This window comes from Melanerpes formicivorus, unplaced genomic scaffold, assembly GCF_026170545.1.
Source record: "Melanerpes formicivorus ecotype bairdi unplaced genomic scaffold, bMelFor1.0.p_v2 SCAF_2, whole genome shotgun sequence".
In the NCBI taxonomy this organism is placed as follows: Eukaryota; Metazoa; Chordata; class Aves; order Piciformes; family Picidae; genus Melanerpes; species Melanerpes formicivorus.
The window spans coordinates 12,769,564-12,795,127 of NW_027142354.1; the positions used below are offsets into that span (position 1 = coordinate 12,769,564).

At 44.4% G+C, this 25,564-nt stretch overlaps 1 protein-coding gene and 1 long non-coding RNA gene across 3 annotated transcripts in view; one reads left to right on the top strand and one right to left on the bottom strand.

Moving 5' to 3' along the window:
- The window catches only part of LOC137447438 (uncharacterized), a 25,636-nt gene extending 16,382 nt beyond the window's left edge, over nt 1-9,254 (top strand). Inside the window, exons 3-5 of the long non-coding RNA XR_010988871.1 lie at nt 5,132-5,226; nt 8,423-8,545; nt 9,151-9,254. This is a non-coding gene — a long non-coding RNA (uncharacterized lncRNA). The remainder of the gene's footprint in view (nt 1-5,131; nt 5,227-8,422; nt 8,546-9,150) is intronic.
- The window catches only part of ADAT2 (adenosine deaminase tRNA specific 2), a 27,535-nt gene continuing 9,165 nt past the window's right edge, over nt 7,195-25,564 (bottom strand). Inside the window, exons 3-7 of one of the 2 annotated variants that reach the window (XM_068150912.1) lie at nt 25,129-25,279; nt 24,492-24,598; nt 21,203-21,275; nt 21,000-21,087; nt 7,195-11,287 (exon numbers count right to left, since the gene is read on the bottom strand). In XM_068150912.1, coding sequence (XP_068007013.1) covers nt 21,047-21,087; nt 21,203-21,275; nt 24,492-24,598; nt 25,129-25,279 — 372 coding nt within the window. In that variant the 3' untranslated portion in view covers nt 7,195-11,287; nt 21,000-21,046. Of the gene's footprint in view, nt 11,288-15,381; nt 21,088-21,202; nt 21,276-24,491; nt 24,599-25,128; nt 25,280-25,564 lie in introns of those variants that run through there. The other variant, XM_068150905.1, reaches the window with a different exon arrangement.

A 25,564-nucleotide genomic window follows, 5' to 3' on the forward strand; every position in this document is an offset into this window, starting at 1 on the left:
GCAAATGAAACATGAAAAAAATAAAAAGGCATAACAAAGAAACAAAGCTATAAAGCAAAAAGGCAGTTCTGCCAGACATGCACCAGCACCCTACAGCCTCCTCACGGGCTTGGGAACAAAGCTGGCTGATGATACCCAAGGCCTCCATTCAGAAAGGATAGAGCAAGGAAGGAGAAGCAGTGGGGTAGCCCTATATGTCAGTGAGTGGTCTGGTTGTTGAGAGCTTGATGATGGTGACAGTCAGGTTTAGTGTTCATGGCTGAGAATCAGGGGGAAGGCCAACAGGCAGAGAGTCACGGTGGGAGTCTGTTACAGACCACACAACCAGGATGAAAAAGTAAATTAAATATTCCACAAGCAACTGTGGATGAAATCTCACAGTCACTAGCCCTTGTTCTCATGGGCAAGTTCAACTTACAAGATGTCTGCTGGAAATATGACACAGCAGAGAGGAACAGTCCAGGAGATTCCTAAAGTGTGTGGAGGATAACTTCCTGACACATCTGGTGAATGAGCCAACTAGGGAAGGCACCCTGCTAGACCTGCTGTTCACAAACAGAGATGGACCAGAGGGTGATGTGGTGGTTGGCAGAACTGTTACCTTGGACTTCAGAAGGCAGACTTTGACTTGTTTAGGAGACTGGTTGGCAGAGTCCCTTGGGAGGCAGTCCTGAAGGGCAAATGAGTCCATGAAGGCTGGACATTCTTCAAGAAGGAAATCTTAAAGACACAGGAACAGTGTGTCCTCATGTGAAGAAAGACAAGCTGGTGGGGAAAAAGACAGGGCTGGCTGAACAGAAAGCTTTGGTGGGAACCTAGGGAAAAATAGAGAATTTTTGACTTTTGGAAGAAGGGACAGGCCACTCAGGAGGACTACAAAGATGTCAGGTCATACAGGGAGAAAATTAGATGGGCCAAAGCCCAAATAGAAATTAATCTGGCTAGTGCCATAAAAGACAACAAAAAGTGTTCCTATAAAAACAGTAAAAAGAAAATAATTTTTAAATAGGGAGTGTTAAGGATAATCTCCATCATTTATTGGATGCAAGGGGAAACAGTGACAAAAGATGAGTCTTCAATAGTAGAACCAATTGTTCTCTAGCTACCCAGCTTCTGAGCTGGAAGACAGGGACTGGGAGTAAAATGAAGCCCCTGTAATTCAAGGGGAAACGGTTATCAACCCGCTACACTTCAAGTCTACAGGTCTGGGTGGTATACACCAAAGAGTATTAAGGGAGCTAGTGTAACTGCTCACTGAGCCACTGTCAGTCACTTGCCAGCAGTCCTGGCTAACTGGGGAAGTCCCAGTGCAACCAGCACCAGAACAAGGGGACAGTCTCAAGCTGTGCCAGGGGAGGTTTAGACTCGAGGTGAGGAGAAAGTTCTTCACCGAGCGAGTCATTTGTCATTGGAACGGGCTGCCCAGGGAGGTGGTTGAGTCGCCATCCCTGGAGGCGTTCAAGAGGGGATTGGACGTGGCACTTGGTGCCATGGTCTAGTCATTAGGTCTGTGGTGATAGGTTGGACTCAATGATCCTTGAGGTCTCTTCCAACCTTAGTTATACTGTGATAACTGTGAAGGAAAGTTAGCAAATGTGACACCCATCTACAAGAAGAGGCAGAAGGAGGATCCAGAGAACTACAGGTTTATCAGTCTGACCTCAGATTATGGTGACATCTTGAGTGTACATACAGGACGACCAGGGAATGAGACCCAACCAGCATGATTTTATGAAAAGCAGGTCCTGCTCCACTAACCTGATCTCCTTCTATGACATAGTGAGCCACATAACGCTTGAGGGAAAGGCTGCAGATGTCTACCATTTCCCACATCCTCCTGGAGAAACTGGCTGTTCACTCCTTGGATGGGTGTACCCTTTGCTGGGTGAAAAACTGACTGGATGGCTGAGCCCAAAGAGTTGTGGTGAACAAATTCAATTGGTGGCTGGTCACAAGTGGTGTTCCCTGTTGCTCAGTATTTGGGCCAGTTCTCTTTAATATCTTTATTAATGATCTGGTTAGGAGATCATGTGCACCCTCAGTTTGCAAATGACACCAAATTGTGTGGGAGTGTTGATCTCCTTGAGGGTAGGAAGGCTCTACAGAGAGATTAATGGGTCAAGAACAAGTGTATGAGGTTCAACAAAGCCAAGTACCGGGTCCTGCACTTGGGTCACAACAACCCCATGCCATGCTACAGGTTTGGGGAGTGTGGCTGGAAAGCTGCCTGTTGGAAAAGGACCTGGGGGTGCTGGTTGACAGTTGGCTGAACATGAGCCAGCAGTGTGCTCAGGTGGCCAAGAAGACCAAAAGCATTCCGGCCTGTTGTGTGGCCAGCAGGAGTAGGGAAGTGATTGTGACTGTGTACTCAGCACTGGTGAGGCTGCACGTTGAATACTGTATTCAGTAACAAGTGCTTCACTACAAAATGGACATTGAGGTGCTGGAGTGTATGTAAAGAAGGGCAGCTGGTGAAGTGTCTTCAAGCACAAATCTTACAAGCAGCAGCTGAGGGAACTGGGGTTGTTTAGCCTGGAGAAAAGGAGGCTGAAGGAACACCTTATTGCTCTCTACAACTACCTGAAAGGAGGTCGTAGTGAGGTGGGGGTCAGTTTCTTCTAAGTAACAAGCAAGACAAGATGACATGGCCTCAAATTACACCAAAGAGGTTTTAGACTGGACATTAGGAAAAACTTCTTCACTGAAAGGGTTGGAACAGACTGTTCAGGAAAGCAGTTAAGTTACCATCCCTGGAGATATTTCAAAGGCATGTAGATGTGGTGCTTAGGGACCCAGTTTAGTGGTGGACTTGGTAGTATTAGGCTAATGGCTGCACCTGATGATCCTAAAGGTCTTTTCCAATATAAACAATTCTGTGCTTCTATTCCTTTCCTCCCACCCTGGCTACCATCCACATCTCTGCTCTTCATCAGTTCCCTCCCTCTTCATCTGCTCTTGCTGTCAGGTAGTCTGGCATTCCCTTATCATGGCCTCAAAGGACTCTGGGGGGATTGGAAAAAACAAACCAAATTCTCCTCCTGAGCCAGTCAGGTAGGTCCCCAGGTGCCTGCCCTCATTATGGAGATTGCCTTCGGAGGTAGATCCAGCTGGCAAAGGTTACTTACTAGGGTGCAAAGCTGAAATGTGAAGCTGGAAGAAAACTATGCAGTTTTGGAGTAGAGGTGGCCTTGAGGCTGGGGTTAGGAAGGTGGTTGTTTTATTTTAGCTTTGCATTGTGGGATTTTGTTAGTCACAGAAGTGGCAGCACATTTTGGGTATGTCCAGTTTTGCTTGGATTTCCCCCTTCCCTACCTCTAAAGATGTTACAGTCTCGTAAGTGTTAATTTTTGACTAGTTCTAGCATAGACTTGGGACAGGAAAAAGTCTTCTTTAAGGCTGCTTGAGTCTGGATCTTGTGCAATGTGTGGGAGTTATGCTCCAGCTATTTTTCTGATAAGTATACAAGGAAAGGCAGGGAGAGTGGGCAGAGCTCAGACTCTGCTTATTTTTAGACTAGCAAACAGCATAACTCTGGTAGTGAAAAAAAGGGATTTAAAGTGCTGAGCTGACTTGTTAAAGCCATGGGCAGCTGCTCCTGACAGCATCTTCTCTCTTAGAGATATCACATGCATATGAGAAGGTGGTCAAGAACATGGGCTGCTGTTACTGGCCTTTTGGCTGGAAAGAGTAGATACCAACAGAATGCAAGAAGGATAAAGGAATTAGATGCAGAAGCTTTAGGGGTCTCAAATCCTTGTGTTTCATGTCTGCCAGCCCTGCAGAAGCTCTGTCTCAGTGTGGTTAGTCTGTCCCCTGTGTGACAGCCCACCAGTGTGGGTGCTGAGAAGCTTTCATAAAGTGCACTTTATGTGGCTGGTTATAAATTCTGTAGTGCTCTTGCAACAGCACAGTACTAGATGGAACTGTTGGGCCAGCTGGGCCATTATGTAGACAGTCACGCACCCTTCCAGAAGTGGTAAGGCATGTGTTCACTCATCCAAGGAAGCTTTTCATGGAGTACAACTCCACTATGATTGGCTTCTCTCCCCCTTGACTTTGTGTACAGAAGAGATGTTTTGTGTAACTTGGGCAAAACCCACCAAACTCTGTTCTATGTGTGTTTCAAAGGATCAGTGAATCTAACAGCTGCCCTTACTTAGTGTTAAAGGGTGATAAACCCTATCTGAGGTAGCTATCATCTGTTAAGAAAACATCCTTGCATACATTGGCTTCTGTTGTCTCAGGAATATTGTGTCCAGTTCTGGGCCTCTCACTTTAAGAAAAACTTCAGGAAACTGCTTGAAAGAGTGCAGCACAGAGCCACAAAAATGATTAAGGGAGTGGAACTCCTGAGGAAAGTCTGAGGGAGCTGGGGCTATTTAGCTTGGAGAGGAGGAGACTAAGGGATGACCTCAGTCATACTTATAAATATCTGAAGGGTGAGTGCCAAGAGGATGGAGTCAGGCTCTTCTTAGTGATGCCCAATGACAGGACAAGGGGCAATGGGTGGAAGTTGAGGTATAGGAAGTTCCATGGAAACATGAGGAAAAAAAATTTCACTGTGAGGTTGACAGAACACTGGAGCAGGCTGCCCAGGGGGCTTGTGGAGTCTCCCTCTCTAGAGATACTCAAGACCCACCTGGATGTGTTCCTGTGTGACCTGATATAGGTGATCCTGTTCTGGCAGGGGGGTTGGGCTCGATGAGCTTTTGAGGTTCCTTCCAGCCCCTAACATTCTGTGATTATGTTCTTTGCACTGATGGGAGCTGCCACATGCAATATGGTCTGGGTGCCATCTGACTGTGCGACCCCGCCATTCATAACCAATTGCTATAGCTGCTGCTGGTTGTGTAGGGCAGGTCGGAAGCATCGCCTGGTTCCTTGTGGTGAATCTGCATTGCAGCTACTGTTTGCAAAAGAGTATAACCAAGAAGAAGAGATTTAAGAAAAAAAGAGGGAGGATCCACACAGAGAAGTGAAGGAATAGTGAGGGAAAAATAGAGGAGTCTTTTAGTCCTCAGCTCCGTAGCCTAGTTCAGCTGAGGCTGAAAGGAAAGCTGGGCAAACACAAATGAACTGCCAGATTTTGAAATTAGCCCACCTCATCCACCCCTATTTCCTTCCATTGCAGGAAAGCTGAAAATCTCCATGAAGAATTATGATCACTGAGTCACTCCAATAGCTGTGATCCTGGATGCCTGCCCCTGCCAGCCTGCTCCACAACTTGTATGCTAATGTTTGGATGTTAGTGGTGGAAAATGAATGTGAGGCTGTACTCCCTTCATGCACTGTTGGGCTGTGCTTATGGTTGCTCTTGGCAGCACCAAATGATTAAACAGATAAAACCATCAGTCTTTTTATTTCCAAACATTAACCTAACTGCTAATAAAGCACAATCCATGTCATCCTTATGGACTCTGCAGAGCTGAGTCACATTAAAAACAGCATCTGAATGCTGGAAAAAGCCTTGTACTTCTTTCCTGTGTGGAGGGGCAATACCTCTCTGTGCACAGAGCTTTCCGTGGTACTGTGGCACAAAGCTCCATGGGGAAGCTGGCAGTGATTTCCAAGGGAAACAAGGAGGCAGTGACCTGCGTGCTTCAGCGTGGGTGCAGTGGGCTGCTGTGCTGGTGCCCTGGGTGGATGGATGTGTCCCTCCCCCTAGCTTCTCCCTCCCAGCTCTCAGCAGGCATCTCCTTTCAGCCCCCTCCCTGGGCAGGTGCAGAAGATTGTCATGCCCTAAGGCAGAGGAAATGGAGTGATTCTCCCTCTTGGTGGGCTTGGCCCTTGGTGACTGAAGGTATTTTTCCCCAAACTTCCCCAGTGAAACTGTAGGGGGTTTGTGAATTCATTATGTCACAGAGGAATTTGTTTGTCAGCTGCCTTTCCATGGAGGTGCTTTGCGCTTTATGAGAGACATGATGGAAGAAATCAAAACTGGTTTACACAAGTTTAGCCTCAAATGCCCCAGCTGATGTACAGCTGAGTGTGCTGTAACTCAGAGGTGCAAAAGGAGATGCTGAGCAGTTCTTGCCCTGTCTGTGTGGGTCAGTGGCAGAGGCAAGTGAAGCCTCAGGCTCCGTATTGCATCCTTCCTTTCCTGGGTGTTATTATGATGTCTTGATCATGACTGTGCTCCTGTTACAACTTGGTGAGCACTCTTACCCTGGTGCAGCTTGCCAGTTTACCAGTTATTGTTTAGTTTAAGTATGAATATACTAATATAAAAAAACAGACAAATGAGAAATGTTGTGCATATGTGAGAAGGGTACCTTGTGAACCAGGTAAACAGTGAGACCACAGAGCTGGAATATGGAAGAGTTTCAACTTTAGGTTAGAAAAAAATTTATAAAAAACAAGATGTAAAGTTAGCATAGAAAGAAAGGTCGCCCAGTTGTTTCCTCTGCTTGCTCGCTTTCCCCAGTTGCCCATGCCATGCCCAGTCTTTCCAATTAACTTGTACTCTGCCTTTCCAGGGTGAGGGGACAGGTTGATATAACAGCTTTGCACTACCAGGTTAAGTGTAGAGGTGCAGGGTCCTCAGGAAAGCTTTCTCTTGAGTACTCTGTGGATCTGTGCAGGATGTCCTTAGAAACATGCAAAGTATTTTCTTACTGTGAAATAATTCCTGTTCCAATGTCTCAACAGCCTTCACCTTTTAGCTTTTTTATTTTATTTTTTCTGAATAAATGAAGATAAAATTATCTGGAGGCGAGTTTTCCTGCAGCACAATTGCTGTGCTGGCAACAGCCGTGTTTTCCATAGAGCATGAGATCAACACAGTTTGGCAATAATGGGAGGGAGGGTATCACAGTATCACAGTATCACTAAGGTTGGAAGAGACCTCGAGGATCATTGAGTCCAACCTGTCACCACAGACCTCATGACTAGATCATGGCACCAAGTGCCACGTCCAATCTCCTCTTGAACGCCTCCAGGGACAGTGACTCCACCACCTCCCTGGGCAGCACATTCCAATGACGAATGACTCGCTCAGTGAAGGACTTTCTCCTCACCTCGAGTCTAAACCTCCCCTGCCACAGCTTGAGACTGTGTCCCCTTGTTCTGGTGCTGGTTGCCTGGGAGAAGAGACCAACCCCTTCCTGGCCACAACCACCTTTCAGGTAGTTGTAGAGGGCAATGAGGTCTCCCCTGAGCCTCCTCTTCTCCAGGCTAAACAATCCCAGCTCCCTCAGCCTCTCCTCACAGGGCTTGTGCTCAAGGCCTCTCCCCAGCCTTGTTGCCCTTCTCTGGACACGTTCAAGTGTTTCGATGTCCTTCTTAAACTGAGGGGCCCAGAACTGGACACAGTACTCAAGGTGTGGCCTAACCAAAGCAGAGTACAGGGGCACAATGACTTCCCTGCTCCTGCTGGCCACACTGTTCCTAATTCAGGCCAGGATGCCATTGGCCTTCTTGGCCACCTGGGCACACTGCTGGCTCATGTTCAGGCAGCTGTCGATCAGCATCCCCAGGTCCCTCCTCTCTGTTTGGGAGCTCTCCAGCCACTCCGACCCCAGCCTGTAGCTCTGCATGGGGTTGCCGTGGCCAAAGTGAGTAGTTTGTTTGGTCCTCTCCACTGGCTGGTGGAACCAGTGCTCACCACACAATCAGGCTTTCTGTGATACTACCCTGGGAAGGGACCAGCACCTGTTGCCCCTCAAGCAGCTTTCAAAGCACTTGACAAAAGTTCAACCCTTTGAAATGGCTGTTTGCTTTCTGGCCCACACTAGGCCACAGCAGTCTTCATCTTGAGCTGTGGTATGTTATGAAGATATCTGTCCAAACTCCTGCCCCAGAGTCATGTTTGTTGAAAGAAGTGCAATTCAATTTACCTGCCAGAGCATCCATGATAAGTCTTTTCTCTGTGGAGTTCAGTTAAAAACTAATGGGTTATTACTCATTGGTGTATCGTTTGTGTTGCACCTCCGTGTAACTGTGCATGTCTTGCATGCAGATATTTAGATTTTGGTATGGCTAAAACTTAGACTTTGTGTTAACTTGGCTTGGAAGCAAACCAGCATTTTCTCAGAAAGATGAGATGCATTGGATAGTAAAGTAGCTGTACATTCACATTGACTTTGAGCTGTTATAATTGATAGTCTATATAGTCTATACATATGAGATATTTTAATATGGGTTTGTGACAATGCCACTTACCATCAGTCTGTAGCACATTATTTAGAGAGGATGTATGGGCTCTTGGTATCTTTGCCACTTTTGGACTGAAGGGAAAACACACTTTAGCATGGTTTTACATGAAATAGTATTACAGTATTAAAGACCTGCATTGTCATCTCCACATTGTGTTCTGTAGCCTTGGCTCGCTTATTAATCCTTCAGTAACAAACAATTAATTGTTCAGCAAATGACACAACATGTGAAGAAATAATACCTACAGTATGATTTATATCCCTTCCAGCAAAAACACTGAGAACTGGATCATCTGCCTTTGCGTATTACACTGTGGCACAGGAACAGCCAACAGATCTGAAAATGGTGGCCAGTGAGGACACGCTGAAAATACATACCCTGGAAAGAAAAGGTACCTCTGCTCTACAGAGCAAAAGTCTAAATTGCTCTTAATACTATTAACACATGTGAGACATACACATCTGGTGGGGGAGAGGAACTTTGGGGCTCTGAGCTTGTGGCTGCTGAGCAGAACAAGAAGGGTGTGATCGCTGAAGCACAGTTGCTGTACATTCAACGTAGGGAGCAGGGATGCACAGCCAAATATACTCAGTGGGATATAGACACATTGAGCCAGCAGGACTTCTAGGGGAAGAGGGAAGGGGAAAGTGGGCATAGAAAAGTGATTTTTACAGCTGGTAAGGTTTCCCACTATGAGTCTACCTGGAGTAGTGAAGCCACTTGCCAACACAAGCATCAGTTCACTGGTTTCTAGAAAGTGGTTAGAAGTGGTGGAGAGCAAAATCTATTGGAAATGGTTTTTAACAGCTAGCTCTCCCACAGCACAAAGACTGCATCCAATCCAGTCCAATCCCAAGCTTTGGCATGCCAGACTTTGAGCCTCCCCAAATGCAGGATGTGTTAAACTACTACAAAGATCAAGTAAAAAAAATGGAATATGTGGATAGTGTGGCTCATTACAATTACACCTCCTTTGTCTTGCTCTCTACCTTGAAGGACAAAGGGTGCAGATCTTCTGGTGCAACCTACTGTGGAGGCTAGAACCACTTCAGTCCATTTATTCTCTTTCAGCCTCTAGGACAAGCTGAGAAGCAGAAACCAGGTCTGTACCATGTTCCATGTGTGCATGGGGAGTTTTTGAAATTAGTATTTATTTTTCCTCCAACTCCAGCACACCCATTTGTCTTATCTCTTTCCAAAGTAATTAATTTTAAAACAAACATGCTTTTAGCAAAAGGAGGTTAGGAAATGAATGTATTGGAAACAGGACTGTTGTCTTTACTTCTAAGTAAAACAGACTCCCGTGCATGCTTGCGCATTTCACAGGATCGAGGCTTTAGTGATGTTGTGTATTAGCATCTTGTACTTGTGGCCTTCTGACCTGTCATATATTCTGTTTGTTTCATAGAATCATAGAATTGTTAGGGTTGGAAGGGACCTCAAGGGTCATCTAGTTCCAACCCCCCTGCTATGGGCAGGGATACCTCACACTACATCAGAGCCACATCCAGCCTGCCCTTAAAAACCTCCAGGCTTCCACCACCTCCCTGGGCAACTTGTTCCAGTGTCTCACCACCCTCATGGTGAAGAATTTCTTCCCAACATCCAATCTGAATCTACCCATTTCTAGTTTTTTTCCATTCCCCCTAGTCCTATCACTACCTGACACCCTAAAAAGTCCTTCACCAGCTTTTGCCCTTCAGATACTGGAAGGCCACAATAAGGTCTCCTGGGAGCCATCTCTTCTCCAGACTGAACAGCCCCAACTGCCTCAGTCTGTCCTCATAGGAGAGGTTCTCTGGCCCTCTGCTCATCCTCGTGGCCCTTCTCTAGACATGCTCCAGCATGTCCATATCCTTCCTGTAATAAGGGCTCCAGATCTGGACACAGTACTCCAGGTAGGGTCTTACCAGAGCAGAGTAGAGGGGGAGAATTACCTCCCTCAACCTGCTGGTTATGCTTCTCTTGATGCAGCCCAGGATGTGATTGGCTTTGTGGCCTGCAAGTGCACTCTGGTGGCTCATGTTGAGGTTTTCATTCACCAGCACCCCTAAGTCCTTTCCTTCAGGATTGCGCTCGAGCAAGTTGCTGCCCAGCCTGTATCGGTGCTTGGGATTACCCTGGCCCAGATACAGGACCCTGCACTTGGTCTTGTTGAACCTCATGAAGTTGGCTTGGGCCCACCTCTCCAGCCTGTCAAGGTCCCTCTGGATGGATCCCTTCCCTCCAGCATGTCTGCTGTACCATACAGCTTTGGTGTGGTCAGCAAACTTGATGAGGGTGCACTGAATGCCACTGTCCATTGCGTGCACCCTCAGCAGGTTTGCTGATGACACCAAGCTGTGTGGTGTGTTTGAGTTTTTCCTTTCTGTGCCTTTTTTTCCCCCCCTTCTCTTATTTCCCTCTATTTCTGGTCTTTTTATCTTGGGGGCAGAAGATTAATAGAATAATAGAATAGAATAATAAACCAGGTTGGAAGAGACCTTCAAGATCATTGTGTCCAACCCATCAACCAATCCAACCCACCTAAACAACTAAACCATGGCACCAAGCACCCCATCAAGTCTCCTCCTGAACACCTCCAGTGATGGTGACTCCACCACCTCCTCAGACAACCCATTCCAATGGGCAATCACTCTCTCTGTATAGAACTTCTTCCTAATATCCAACCTAAACCTCCCCTGGCGCAGCCAGAGACTATGTCCTCTGGTACTGGCTGCCAAATTGCAGTAGCACTTGGATGCTTCATGGATTGCATGAAATACTAACCCTGGAAGGCACTACCTGGAAAGTGTTAAGGCAGTGGCAGCCCAGTTCAGACAAGATGCTAAGGGGCAGGGTCCTCACACAAGGTATAGCTCAACTTTAAGAGGGGTCGTAAGTTCATTTGCAACATCAAAACTTCAATGCCATCTCCACAGCTTATGGTACCTACACTGCATGACCTCAGGATATGTTCTGGAGATCTCTGATGTGAAAAGTCCAGGCACACTTGCTAGCTTATTTTGTGTCCAGGATGGTCTGGAGGAGTCAGGCATGGGCAGACTATATTTCAGCCCACTAGCAGGTGCAGCAAGGCTTGATTTTCATCTGTAGCACATGGATGGCCCTCCCAAAGTCCCTACAAGATACACTGTGGAGACAAAAGATGATAGTATAAAGTTGGAGAGATGGATCATAGAACTTGCTATGCTCTTCACCTCATAGTGCTTTTGGATGTAACAGGGCTTCAAAACCTTTCCAGGCTCATTGCCTCAGTTTAGAATCCTTTATGCTGTAATTCTGTTAATTAATCTGCTCAGATCCTAAATATTACTGTTCTAAATTATCATGCTATTTGGTTATGAAGAAGCAATAGAGTGAGGGTCTCTTGCTTAATGGACTCAGATGCACAACTACCTCATACTTACATTTCTATAAGAAGCCAATAGTAGAGAATCCTTTGCTTAGAAGATGTTGGCAAATCAACAGTTAAGAGCCATGGAAAAATGTCTGGGAACTCTTGCAGTACAGTTCAGGAAGAAAGGCAAGCACAGGGCGTTACACGATTCCTGTGCATCATAATCTGTCACACAGGCTACAAACCCTGTGAACCTTAAGGATGTATTTTTCCAGTTCTAAAATCTTTTAACTAATCTGAGTCATTTGTACAGCTGAACACACTCAAAGTCTCTTAAACAAATTGAAAATACCTGTAATTCTGCAGGACATTAGGGAACAGTTAGGTAGTCCCAAAGCAGAGGAAAAATGAAAAGGAGCCATAAAACCTCTGCTCTCAGAGAAAGCTCTGGGTGAAGATGACTTTCTAATAGAATTTTCTAAACCCTTTCAGTCTCACTTGGCTCCTGTCATATGGAAAAATCTTTGAAAGGCCAAAGCAAAAGGGTTCTGTTTCAGCATTCATTGCAGTGTTGGGTTTTCTTAACTCTCTTTCCTAGGAAATAACTCACTGATGCTCCATTTGCAATAATGAAATTACTGGCCAATTCTTTCGACTAATGTGACTCGGAAGACACAGGTTAAAATAGCAGCTAGAAAATGTACCAACGGCATAAGGCATGAACAAGAACTTAGGAACTCATCTTGAGGTTCACATTAATCAGAAAGCTGCTAGAGAGTCTACAGGCCTGTTATTATAATTTGCTATTTAAAAAATTCTCTGAAGTAATCAGAAAACCAACCAGCTCAACATCCCTAAAGAGAGCTGCTTCCCACCCACCAGCAGAGGCTGACTTCACTGTTGACATAAAAACCATGAAGATCTCGGTATTCTGCCATGTAATTGTATCCTTAATTTTGGCCTTGTTGAAAGTCTGCTGGAAAACTGAGCTATGTGTCCTCATTAGAAGCAATTCATATGTAAATCATTGAAGATTTTTTTTTTCAACTTAAAAAAAAAAGGAGAAAGCATCCCTCTGACTTGAATATTCTGCAGGCTCTTGCTCCTCTTGTGGCTCCCGTGTGGCTGTGACTCCTGGCAAATCTGATGCAGAGCAAGAGGGTTGCTGACCATGCTTTTGGCTGCTCTTGCCTTAGCTGCTGCAGAAAGCATCTTTCAAGAGACTTTACCTTTTTTCCAGCCTTGGTTTAGTCATTGAAAGAATGTGAAACTATCCCATCTACTACGTGCTTTTGCCTGGCATACATCCATGGAAGATGCTTCCCTCCCCTCAGTCAGTAGTAGCCATCTAGTTATCAACTTCTCTGCATCTTGGAAAGCTTAATTTTTGCTCTTTTAGCTGCAGAGAATAAGCTTGAAATGTCAGCATAGCAGTAGGGGAATAACATCTGAGTGTTAAGATGGAATGACTTTGAAAAGACATTAAATAAACAACGGTCAGATGATGTTTTCTGGACCTTTATAAATGAAACTCATGAAGAGGCATATGAGGTAACAGCCAAGTACTTGTCTAAGTACAACTTTGATAAAGTTTGGGCACTCTTTTTTTTTTTCAGTATTTCTGGAGTTGGAAATGGAAGTGATCATAAGTATGTTATTGAAAGTGTTGACAGCAATTTGAAGGTGTAAAGGAATTGCATTTTACCATAATTTCTGTGCTTTTGAGTTGGATGAGCTGAGTCCCTTCACACTCTTTACTGTTCCTAAAATATAATGTCTGAGGTATTTGTCTCCAAGATTAAAGCTGAGTCTTTGTTGCCTCTGAACAAACTATTGCTGAAGGTGTTTGGAGCTTCCTTCTGTCACCTTGTTACTGTAGATACTGCAGATAAAAATGTAGATGGGTGGGACTAGGTAGTAGGTGAAGTTAATTAAAACCCCTTTGCCAAACTCCATGTATTTTTCTTGCAGAAAGAATTCTACATGGAAAGGTAGCAAGGGAAAAATAAGCGTAGAGTCCAAAGTAATCTGGAAGGCAGGTAACTGTTTATTGTTCACTAATTGTGCAGTTCATTGCAAAGAAAATCTTACAGCTGCTAGGAATCTGACCTTGTGCCCAGAAATGTGTAAAAATCACAGCTGGCCCTGTCTGGGCTGGAAATCAGCTTTAAGACTAACGGAGAAGACTATTTCAAGAGAGTATTTAGCTTTAAAAACTAAAGAGGGGCTGCTCGTTCCAAATGTCATCTGTCAGTTCAATACATGGCAACTATATACATGTGTTAATGCCAGATTCCTGTTTCATTAGGCTCCTTGTGGGTTATTGGTAGCTGGCATCATTCTAGCTGGAGCAGCAGAAAGGCAGGAGGACAGAGGCTCCTCGTCACTGCTGCTCCTCAGCTACACAGTGCAGCTCCTCACTGCTCTCAGGGGCAGTGGGAGAGAAAAGAGGGCACACAATGAAAAAATACAGGGTGAGATCAACAGGGAGGCACCGCTCCTCAGCAGAGCACTCTGTAGTTCTGACACAGGGTATAAAGAAGGATTAAAGACTCACCCCTACCCCTAGACTAAGACCTGCAGGAATGAACCAAATAAACTTTCAGTACAACTGAAAGTGAAGTGAGTGGGCACTGAGGAAACACCCACAACATAGGTTTAAGGTAAAAATGGGAGAGTCAGTTGCTCCACTTGCTCCAACCCATTGCAATGCCATAACCTAACTGCTCCCTGTGGCACAGTGGCACTGCAAAGACTGTAATCTATTAGTAAATCCATAGGTTGAAACTTCTTGAACTGCAGCTGTCCACACCAAATTTGCCAGATTTTTCTTTATGGTGAAAGTGCCCTGCATAATAAGTATTCAAGGTTTTGCTGTGACATGGCTGGGAGCTTTTAGCCTTCCTCACTGTCACAGGCATCTTGAGCATCCTGATGGAGCTCCCTGATGGGATAAACACATCTAAATGTTAAAAAGTGCACTAAACAGGTATAGTTTTGAACGATCCATTCAGGCTGCTGCTGCTGCTGCCAGTACAAGTGCTGCATAGCATGGCTGGAAGGAAGTTGCAGGGGGCAAGAAAATTAATTTCTTTAAAAAGCAAGTATTTGCTGTCTCCAGGGGCAGGTTTAGTAATAGGAAGTTGGCTACTACAAAGCAGAGTTTCACAGAATCACAGAATGATGATCTAGTTCCAACCCTTTGCCAGAGCAGGACCACCTAGAGCAGCTCACACAGGAATGTGTCCAGGCACATTTTGAATGTCTGCAGAGATGGAGTCTCCACAACTTCTCTGAGCAGCCTGTTCCAGTGTGCTGTCACCCTCACAGTTAAAACGTTTTTCCTTATATTTACGTGGAACCTCCTGTGCTCCAGCTTGCACCCGCTGCCCCTTACCCTGTCATTGGGCATCTCTGAGCAGAGCCTGGCTCTGTCTTCCTGGCAGTTGTCCTTTACATATTTATCCACATGAATGAGGTCACCTAAGCTAGAGACCCAGCTCCCTCAGCCTTTCTTCATAAGGAAGATGTTCCACTCCTTGAATCTTCATTGCGGCTCTGTGCTGGACTCTTTCAAGCAGTTCCCTGAGGTCCTTCTTGAACTGAGAGGCCCAGAACTGGAGAGAAAGGAGAACTTCTCTTGACCTACTAACCACACCCTTTCTAATACACCCCAGGATGCCATTGGCTATAGAGAAACAGAAGAAGGACAGCTGAGTAATTTTGTTGCCAGGCTAAACTGACTGCCTTTGCTTACACCACAGCTTTTGGGGAGTTTGTGCTGGGACTCATAAACCACGGGTAATGTGACCTTCTTCCCCTGCTATCCAACAGCACTCCTATTGGGAAAGTGCTTCTCCTTGAGAGAGTCTCCCTGCTGAAGGGTGAAGGGCTTTGTAAATGAGCTGCTGCATTCAGCACCTTGCTGAGAGGCTTTTAGTAAAGGAAAAAGTGCTGGCACACAGAGTGACATGTCTGTGCAGAGGGGCGGAGGAATCAGAGTTTGCCACCAGTCCACTTTCCTACGTTTCTTCCTGTTCAAACCAGCTGGTGGACAAAGTTGTCCAGGTTATTTTTTTTCCTCCAAGAAAAGCAAGGTTTTCAGGGTGATGGTATATGCAAACATGTACTTGTTTTCTTTTGCATTAGGTGTGTGGAAAAAGTTGGTAAGCTTTTGAACTCTGTGCCCCTATAGCTGGTTGTTGGAAAGCTTGCCCATTTTTTTCCAACTATTATTTTACTCAGTAAAAAATATTGCCTCTCCCTACTGTGGCTGCACAGATAATGGCTGTTGTTTATATCCTCACAAATTAATCTCACTTTTACCTCTCAGACTTCAAAAGAGAAAGTAGGAATCAAAGTCATGGAAAGCATCAATTTTTACTACATTGCCTCCTTGCACGTAGAGGAAGCTCTGCAAGTTAGAGAAGAGCCACAGCAAACCTTCCCCCACATGTAACTGTGAAATCCTGACACCACGAGAATCAGAGCCGTAGCAACTGCCCCTCCAAGAGCACTACAGTCCAAGTCACATCTTCATTTCAGAAGCTGTTCCTGCTTTACCCAGCAACAAGGGCAGCCTCTACAAGTGCCACAGCAACTGAGGCTGGTGAGTGTGAGCTGAGGTTAGTGCACCACTCTTCAGCTGGAAAGCAGCAGTTAAGTCCAAGCCACTGGCCCTGCGAAGGGCAGAATTCATTATACCACACTAAACTTCTGGTCTACAGAACCCTTCACTTTATCCCTTTGTTTTAATCACTTAGATCTTTAAAAGACAAAAGGAAGGCACCATATGAAAACATCACTATGGAAACATCACAGGCTCACTTATACTTGTCTGCCAAGCAACTACCTAAGTTTTGCATCCTATTGGATCACTGTTGGCCATCTGCTCTCCTTCAAACTTCTCTGAATTCCATATTTCCCTGAAAAGTTCATTTTTAGAAAGGAGGGAGGAGGAGGCAAGGGGGGAATCCAGCATTCTTGGCTAGCAGAGAGCTATTGTGAAAGAGGAAGATAAACTCACTTTGGGGCAGCCCCTTAAAAAGATAAAGATCTGTGTTTTGCAAAGTAATTTCATAGAAAATACCTCATTTCTAGATGCACTTTAATGATAAGGGTATATCCTGGCAGCCACAAGGCAAAACAAACAAACAGCTGCTTCTAGTACTCTCTCACTGTCTTCCTCTCCCTTTCTCTCATTTAGCCTCAAATGTATTTTCTTCTAAAATGTAACAGTTCCTGCCTACACTGGAGCTGTTGGCTGCAGGCTCCTCAGCCCTGCTCCAAAGCAAACACAGAAATAGCTTTCCTGCCAAGCACCGGGGAAGTTTGAAGACTTGAGTTTTTAAAAATACAATCTTTTTATCAGTGCCCCAAGCCTGCCAGAGGTAATTATGGGCCACGGAGCATTTACATTAACGCAGAGGAGCTACAGCCATTTCAAGAGCTTAATGGAGAAACTCCATAAATGTACATATTGAACAAGAAATTAATTAAATTAAACTGTCATGTAAAGAGATCACTTAATTTTGCAGAGCGGAAGGCGCTCTTAATGGGAGTGGAATGGATCAGTGAGCATTTCAAAACCCAAAGCTATAATTTAAATTCAGGCTCTCCTCTAGTCTGCAAGTCACAAGACGTATTTATTATAGCCTTGGATTGTCAATTGTAATCGCTTTAGCAGAGACAAAGCCGTGTTGTTTTGCTTCCTTGCCCTCTTAGCTGGTTCAATATATTTTGATGTCAGACTATTGACAGGCAAACCAAAGGCTGAAATAAAATCGTGTTTGCCTGTGATAAAATGGCAAAAATGCAGTCCAAGGTAAATGTAAGGCTGCAGCCCACGTAGCTGCTTCTCAAGCGGCCAGGGACAAAATTATGTGAACCATTTAAACTTCTTTAAATGAAAGAGTGAATATATTTACTGCTGCTCTTGAGGCCTGCTATGCAGCAACCTAGACACAAATAGACAAAAATAATTAAAAGCACTGTGGAAATGCATAGCAACATTTATCAACCACTTCTCTTGAGTTTTCCAGGTGGCAGTAACAATTAAAGTTGCTGCTTTTGACACTCTTTCGAGCTAAAGCCAAAGCCTGAGACCTAGGTCCCCAGCAAACAGACAGCGACACATCTTCCTGGCTGTGCAGCTCCTCAGGTCTTTATTCCTAGGGTGCCTCTGGCATGGTTTGCTGCAGGATTTTATTTGGTAGCAAGTTTTAGAAGTCAAGCCCATGCTTCCATAGCCATAAGCAACCATCTGCTTGCTGAATCTTGTTCCAAAATGAGGTCAATTATTTTTCTGATATTCTCCTTTCTGTATGCTCCCACTCTCTTCCTTGTGAAGTTCACTTTCTGATCTGGAGCACTGGAACTGCTCAGGTCATCAGGTTATAACTGTTGTGGCTCTCTTCTGCCTTCTTTCAGCCTCTGTGTTGAGCTTAGCCATTGACATGTTCCTCTGAGCCAGAGCCTAAAGCCCTCTGAACAGGATTCCTGTAATTTCTTGCAGAGCACTCAAGTTTGCGAATCTGACTCTAAATGCTGACATACTCAAACCTCATGGTCAGGGAGAGCACATCTGACAGGGACAACTGCCCCAAGCACACCTCTGAGGGCAATGGCAAGTAGAGGCCAAGGGGACCAGCCTCCATAGATTGCTGCTGCTGCTATAATGGGAGCCTATCTGCCAGGGAGGCAGGAACACACTGCCCGTGGGGAAAGAACAGGAGAGAGCAGCAGCTGCCGAGATGTCACGCCATGGCTCTGCTATCAGAGTGGCTCATCTCCAGCCACCAGTGAACTTCCTTATCATAGAATCAGTCAGAGTTGGAAGGGACCACAAGGATCATCTAGTTCCACCCCCCCTGCCATGGGCAGGGACACCTCACACTGGATCAGGCTGGCCAGAGCCTCATCCAGCCTGCTCTTAAACACCTCCAGGGACAGGGCCTCAACCACCTCCCTGGACAACCTATTCCAGGGCTTCACCACTCTCATGGTGAAGAACTTCCTCCTCACATCCAGCCTGAATCTCCCCACCTCCAGCTTCATTTCATTCCAACTTCATTCATTCCATACTTCCTTCACAGAAGTACCTGTGGGTCTGCATTTGGTCTAAACTCACATGAGGGATTTAAGAACAGGCTACATTTTTGCTTTCACTGCAATCATCAGCAGTTTATTATACTTTTAAAATTAAACTATTATACTTTTTAAAAAACAAACACTGAAATACCTAACACCCCCCCTGAAAAAAACAAACAATAAAACACACAAAAAACTCCACCACCCAACCCCTCAATATTAGACTTTTGGGGAGTTTTCCTCACATTGCATAGTAAACAGAAGAATCTTCTATAACCTTCCAGTAATACAACAGCTTTCTAGCTTGCTGTGCTGTTCCTCTGTGATGTGCCACTAGCCTTGATCATTCTCCAAGGAGTTTTTAATTTTTGTCACCTTCTTCAGTCTCTTTAGGCTTTGAGATAAACTTCATTTGTTTTAAGTGACAGGTTATCACTCACTCCTGTTATAAAATATTTCTGTCCCATTTTTAAGGCTTGCAGAACTGGACACAACTCGTAAAAGTGTGGGGTTTCCTACTAGCACTGACCTTTCTGCTTAGTGGTGCAACTCCTCCTCTCACACTATCCAAATGCTGACAACATTCTTCTTTGAAAGAAAGCAGTGGGGAAGGAAAGTGTTCTGAGCCCCTCTGCAGAAGAACAGGCACTGAGAGATTTAAGGTCCTGGTCCAAAATACTATGTAGGTTCCAAGTCCTGCTGACACTGATGTCTGTGACAAGCCAGAAGTCTAACAGCCTCCTTTTATTTGGTCTTCAGCAACCAGCACCAGAACAAGGGGACACAGTCTCAAGCTGTGCCAGGGGAAGTTTAGGCTCGAGGTGAGGAGAAAGTTCTTCACTGAGAGAGTTATTAGTCATTGGAATGGGCTGCCCAGGGAGGTGGTGGAGTCACCATCCCTGGAGGTGTTCAAGAGGGGATTGGACATGGCACTTGGTGCCATGGTCTAGTCAGGGGTCTGCGGTGACAGGTTGGACTCGATGGTCCTTGAGGTCTCTTCCAACCTTGGTGATACTGTGATAGTGTGTGATACCGTGACTTCAAGGTATTAAGAAAATTATGGTCCAGTTGGGACCTGAACATATGGCTCTGTATAGATAAAGAGCTATCTTGTATCACCAGCCAAATATCATAAGCACAGGTGTGAGTGTTTCTTTCCCATAAAGCCATGGCAGTCATTAAAATGATCTTTTCTAAATAGCTTTTCCAGTTTACCTGCCTGGTTCATGAGCCCTCAGAGCTCTGAAGCAGATGAAATCTACAACACAGCCATAACTCCTTTTTCTTATGGAAGACTCAGAGTGCTAATAGGTAATGGTCAGGAGAACATGATAGTCACAGAGGTTCGTTAAAAGGGCTTGTGATGAAGGAACACTACTTCTAAACTCTGAAAATAAAAGTAAAAGTACTTCTTTGCCATATCACCTTGTAACCAATAAGTAAATACACAAAGTACAAATTCTAAGCTACCTGGACAAATGATGTCAAAGTATTGCTTTTAGTGTTGTTTAAAAAAACCCAAACACTTCTGAAAGTATTTCTTTGAACTGTCTAAAAGGTTTAATTGTATTCAGTTTTTATAATCACAGAATTGGATAATGCTCTTTTAAATGGCAAAAAAATAAAATAAGGGCATTTCTCAAATTGCTGAATGTCAGCAGAATAAACTACAAACACTTTTGTGCTTAAGGTAAGTATCCAGTAAGGTATATAAGTGAGACTGAACTGCACTTGTATTCTTAATTCATTAGTGGAACTGTAAGGCCCTCTTCTGGATTACAAATTACTGCATGGGCAAGCAAAGTACATGGAAATGATAAAGCCAACCAACACTAAAAAACACATAAATGTCTGAAATGTATTTTCTTTACACTACTACCAATTTTGTTTCCTGGTGTTCATATAAACCTGCCCATCTCAGTTGCTACACTTTAGTAGCTGAGAACACCTTCTATTTCTTAGCAGATTCTTAACAGTAAAGCATTTCTTATGCTAATGTTCACAAATGCACAGTCTAAAGAGAGTTCTGGAGTTTCTCCACAACTTTGTATGAAGGTGCTGTGCAGCCACAGGACGCTTGCTTACACTAAGCAGTGGCATACACAGACTGAGACATGCAGTTCTGCTGATACATCTGTCTACATTTCTATGTCACTTTCAGGAGGTACTTCTGAGAATTTGTTGTAGGCTAGAGGGGGTATAAAAACAATGACGAACTGTTATAATCAATGGTCTTTTCTCAGGTCTTCAAGGACCACAGATGTTCCTCTTTCTAGAAACAGCTGCTTATTCTGCTGTTTGGTGATGTATGAGAACAAGAAATCACATGCATAGAATCACAGGAACATGTAGTAAGTATCCTATTAGTAAAAACTCTGTACAGAGCATTAGACAAAAGAAAGGATGCTGAAAAAACCTTTATGTTTCATTTTTGGTAAGCTTCTGTCTCCTGTCACAGTAGGGCTAATTACGATGGTCCTTTTTCCGTACTTTTGATTTAGGTGCTGCCAAGAAGAAATAGGGAGAAAAAAACATTAGAAGTGAATTACAGTAATACCACTGCCAGCATTCTTTTAAATGAGGTCGGGACCAAAATGGATCCATTAATGTGAAACCTACCGTTGGGATTTTCTTGCCTGTAGAAAGCTTTTAACAATTCCACTGCTTCTTTGGCACGATAGCCAGAAACGCACTGTTCAAATCAGAATGATGCTCATGAGCACATCAGAGAGTAACATACTCCATGCTTCACAATAATGCCTTAAGTACAGAATAATTGTACACAACTTTACTGTCTATTCCACTTCAACTTTTTTGGAGTCAGAAAATTTCCTTTTCAGATTGAATACCTAATATACTTGAAAAAAACTATGTTGAGGCTCAGTATCACAGTATCACAGTATAACTAAGGTTGGAAGAGACCTCGAGGATCATCGAGTCCAACCTATCAACACAGACCCCATGACTAGACCATGGCACCAAGTGCCACGTCCAATCCCCTCTTGAACACCTCCAGGGACGGTGACTCCACCACCAACCTGGGCAGCACATTCTCCTCACCTCAAGTCTAAACCTCCCCTGGCGCAGCTTGAGACTGTGTCTCCTTGTTCTGGTGCTGGTTGCCTGGGAGAAGAGGCCAACCCCTTCCTGGGTACAATCACCTTTCAGGTAGTTGTAGAGGGCAATGAGGTCACCCCTGAGCCTCCTCTTCTCCAGGCTAAACAATCCCAGCTCCCTCAGCCTCTCCTCATAGGGCTTGTGCTCAAGGCCTCTCACTTGCCTTGTTGCCCTTCTCTGGACACATTCAAGTGTTTCGATGTCCTTCTTAAACTGAGGGGCCCAGAACTGGACACAGTACTCAAGGTGCGGCCTAACCAAAGCAGAGTACAGGGGCACAATGACTTCCCTGCTCCTGCTGGCCACACTGTTCCTAATGCAGGCCAGGATGCCATCGGCCTTCTTGGCCACCTGGGCACACTGCTGGCTCGTGTTTAGGTGGCTGTCGATCAGCACCCCCAGGTCCCTCTCTGTTTGGGAGCTCTCCATCCACTCTGACCCCAGCCTGTAGCTCTGCATGGGGTTGCCGTGGCCAAAGTGCAGCACTCGGCACTTGGACTTGTTAAATGCCATCCCATTGGACTCTGCCCATCTGTCCAGTCGGTCAAGGTCCCCGAGGCAGAGTAAGTAATTTCTCTAGTAACTTAAAGTGGTGGAGTCACCATCCCTGGAGGTGTTTAAGGAAAGGTGTTTAAGGCACTTAGTGAGATGGTCTAGCTGATGTGGTGTTAGGTCATCTGTTCCAGCCTCAATAATTGTGTGATTCTGTGGAACTTAGCAAAACAAGCTTTCTTAGTGGCTTTTATAAAATTTTTATGCCATCTCTAATTTCTTTCTAATGTGTGTGTTTCTTTCTAATGTATTCCGACTTCAGATCCTCCTCAAGCACTTGGAAATGTTAAGACATACACCTAAGTATTTGTAGATAAGGTTTCTGCCAGAAAACATTAATCCACACATCTGTTCATTGTTCATAACAGTCACCTCTCAGACCTCACTGATCTAACGTCAAGAAGGATTTTACCAGGCCATGAACATTAATGAGAAAGTGTTTGAATGTCATTAACACTAAATGAATCTCCACCCCCACTATAAAATAATGAATTACACCTATACATCCCACCACAATTGCCTGCAGAAACAAGGGAAAGATTTGTAGTAGCAAGAATCTTCTCCTTTCTTTCTTCTGAGAGAAAGAAAACAGAAAAACTAAATACCACATGCCAACGTTAGTAAATGAACACTCTACACAGTACTGACTGTACGGAGTAACTCAGGTGCTGCTCTCACAAACACCCTGACAGAAAGATGCTTAATGTTGCCTACTGAAAGTCTGTTTGAGCCTTAAGCCTTTAGTGCTTATTTACAATGCTGAAATGACCTAATTATTTTTAACATGCATTGTATCATAAATGTTAAGTGTGGAAAAGATCTCTGTGAGGCCTCATCAGTATCCTGTGAGGCAGGAGCATTGACACCTGCATACCATGTAACAAATATAATGTTAAAAATCCCCTGTGTATATGTACAGGTGTATGGATGTGCTAGGATAATGCTGTAAAGTGTCTGGATTGGTGTATACTGTACCTCCACTGAATGCTTGTCCAGCCTATCTTAAATGACAGAGATGCCTTACTCTCCTCACTCTGTTCTAGCCCTTCAGTATCTTTACTGTTCAGAGTTTCCTGACACCTAAACTAAGTCTCCTCTGCTACTTTGGCAGTCTACATTTATTCTAAGATTTGAACTATAGAAAGGAGGTCTAAGATAATGCATTTTACCTCATGTATGGGAGCAGAAATACAGTAATTTCCAGTGGCTCAGTTAAAAACCAGTAACTTAGTAAGCTGCAGTTACTTGATCTTTATTGATTATGTTTGTGCATTCCACAGTTTAAAACAAATTTTCCCTTATCTCTTCCTGCAGCATACACTTACTGTTCCAAGTATTACATATATTTTAGATATATTTAATTCTTACCTTGATCCATGAGTATAATTCTTTCCTTTCCTTCCTGATGCATGCTTTTAAATACTTTAAGACTTTCATCAGGCTTTTCCTCAATTTTCTTTAATTTAAGGACTTAATGTATTTACATTATTTTCTTGCAAAGTCAAGTTTACTTAACTTCTGATCATCTTCCATCCAAGTTCTCTTATAGAATCATAGGATTGTCAGGGTTGGAAGGGACCTCAAGGATTCTCCAGCCTTCAGCCTGGAGAAGAGAAGGCTCAGGGGTGACCTCATTGCCCTCTACAACTACCTGAAAGGTGGTTGTAGCCGGGAGGGGGTTGGTCTCTTTTCCCAGGCAACCAGCACCAGAACAAGGGGACACAGTCTCAAGCTGCGCCAGGGGAGGTTTAGACTCGAGGTGAGGAGAAAGTTCTTCACCGAGCAAGTCGTTCATCATTAGAACGGGCTGCCCAGGGAGGTGGTGGAGTCACCGTCCCTGGAGGTGTTCAAGAGGAGATTGGACGTGGCACTTGGTGCCATGGTCTAGTCATGGGGTCTGTGTTTATAGGTTGGACTCGATGATCCTCAAGGTCTCTTCCAACCTTAGTTATACTGTGATACTGTGATTATCTAGTTCCAAGTACCCTGCCATGGGCAGGGACACTTCACACTAGACCAGGTTGCCCAGAGCCCCATCCAGCCTGGCCTTAAAAACTTCGAGGGATGAGGCTTCCGCCACCTCCCTGGGCAACCTGTTCCAGTGTCTCACCACCCTCATGGTGAAGAACTTCTTCCTAACATCCAGTCTTAAACTGATCTGTAACACTCTTAAAGCATGATAACAAAGCTAGACACAGTTCCCTAGCTGAAAAACAGAGGAAAACATTTTATAGCTTACTTCAAATGGTTCTCCTGTGTCTACCATATCATCAGATGAGATGCTCAAAATTGAGCCACAGCCTCCAAACCGCTCATTTCGACAGCCATATAGGACCCGTGGAATTTATGTGAATGAGTTAAGGCATTAAGTTAAAGTGAAAAACAAGCAAGAAGTACAGTAGCTTGATTTAAGTCGTCATTAAATTTCACTAACATGTGATTGCACTTTTCAAACCAAATTAGTCTGCATTACAGTTCCTCCCTCATAAAATCAGAACTTACTTCTTACATATAAGATGTATGGCAGAAGATGCACATCCAGGTTTTCTCAGAAAAGAAGCATGAGGCATACAGCCATGGTTTAATGGTTGTTACAGCAGTCAAAACTGACACTGATCTGAGATTAGGTCATTTTACATAATAACAGATATCTCAAAATGTCCTTTTATATCCCTAAGGAAATTGTTGTCATAATTGCACCATTTCTCCTTTATTCTCCAGTCTCTTACTGTCTACCGTGCAGTAAATGGATGTGGGTGCACACTCAAACCTCAAGATGGTATCCCTGTTGGCTCTGCTTGGCAGAGCCCTTCTCTATGGGCTTACTGCCAAAAGAGTAACATTCTTAGGTATGGTTCCCCAGCATGAAAGGATACTCATCAAGCGCAGGGCAGCGGCACACATGATACAAGGCTCCACCGTTACGTACAGCACCGAATCCGCAAACACTTCTGTGTAATCTCTGTTGTGCTGCTTGCACCAGTCAAGGACCCGATCAATGACCACCATTTCTGCGTGTCGAGTAGCCTAGGGGAGAAAAATAAACACTTTCTTAAAAGTTTGCATTGATTGACAGTTCCAAGCTTCTCACTGTTACCTGTTTACAGATGAAATAAAATGCCATGTCATACAAAGTATTATTTCAAGTCAAAGGCACAATGCCTGACATCCATAAACCATGGAATTATTTTCACCTCAGTTTAAAGACACAATGCTCTTCTTTGAGAAGCCTTGTTTTAGTACACCTCTTTACTAGATCAAGTTGAAGAAGAAATTTCATGCAACCCAAACAGCAGAAGAAATACTCAGCCC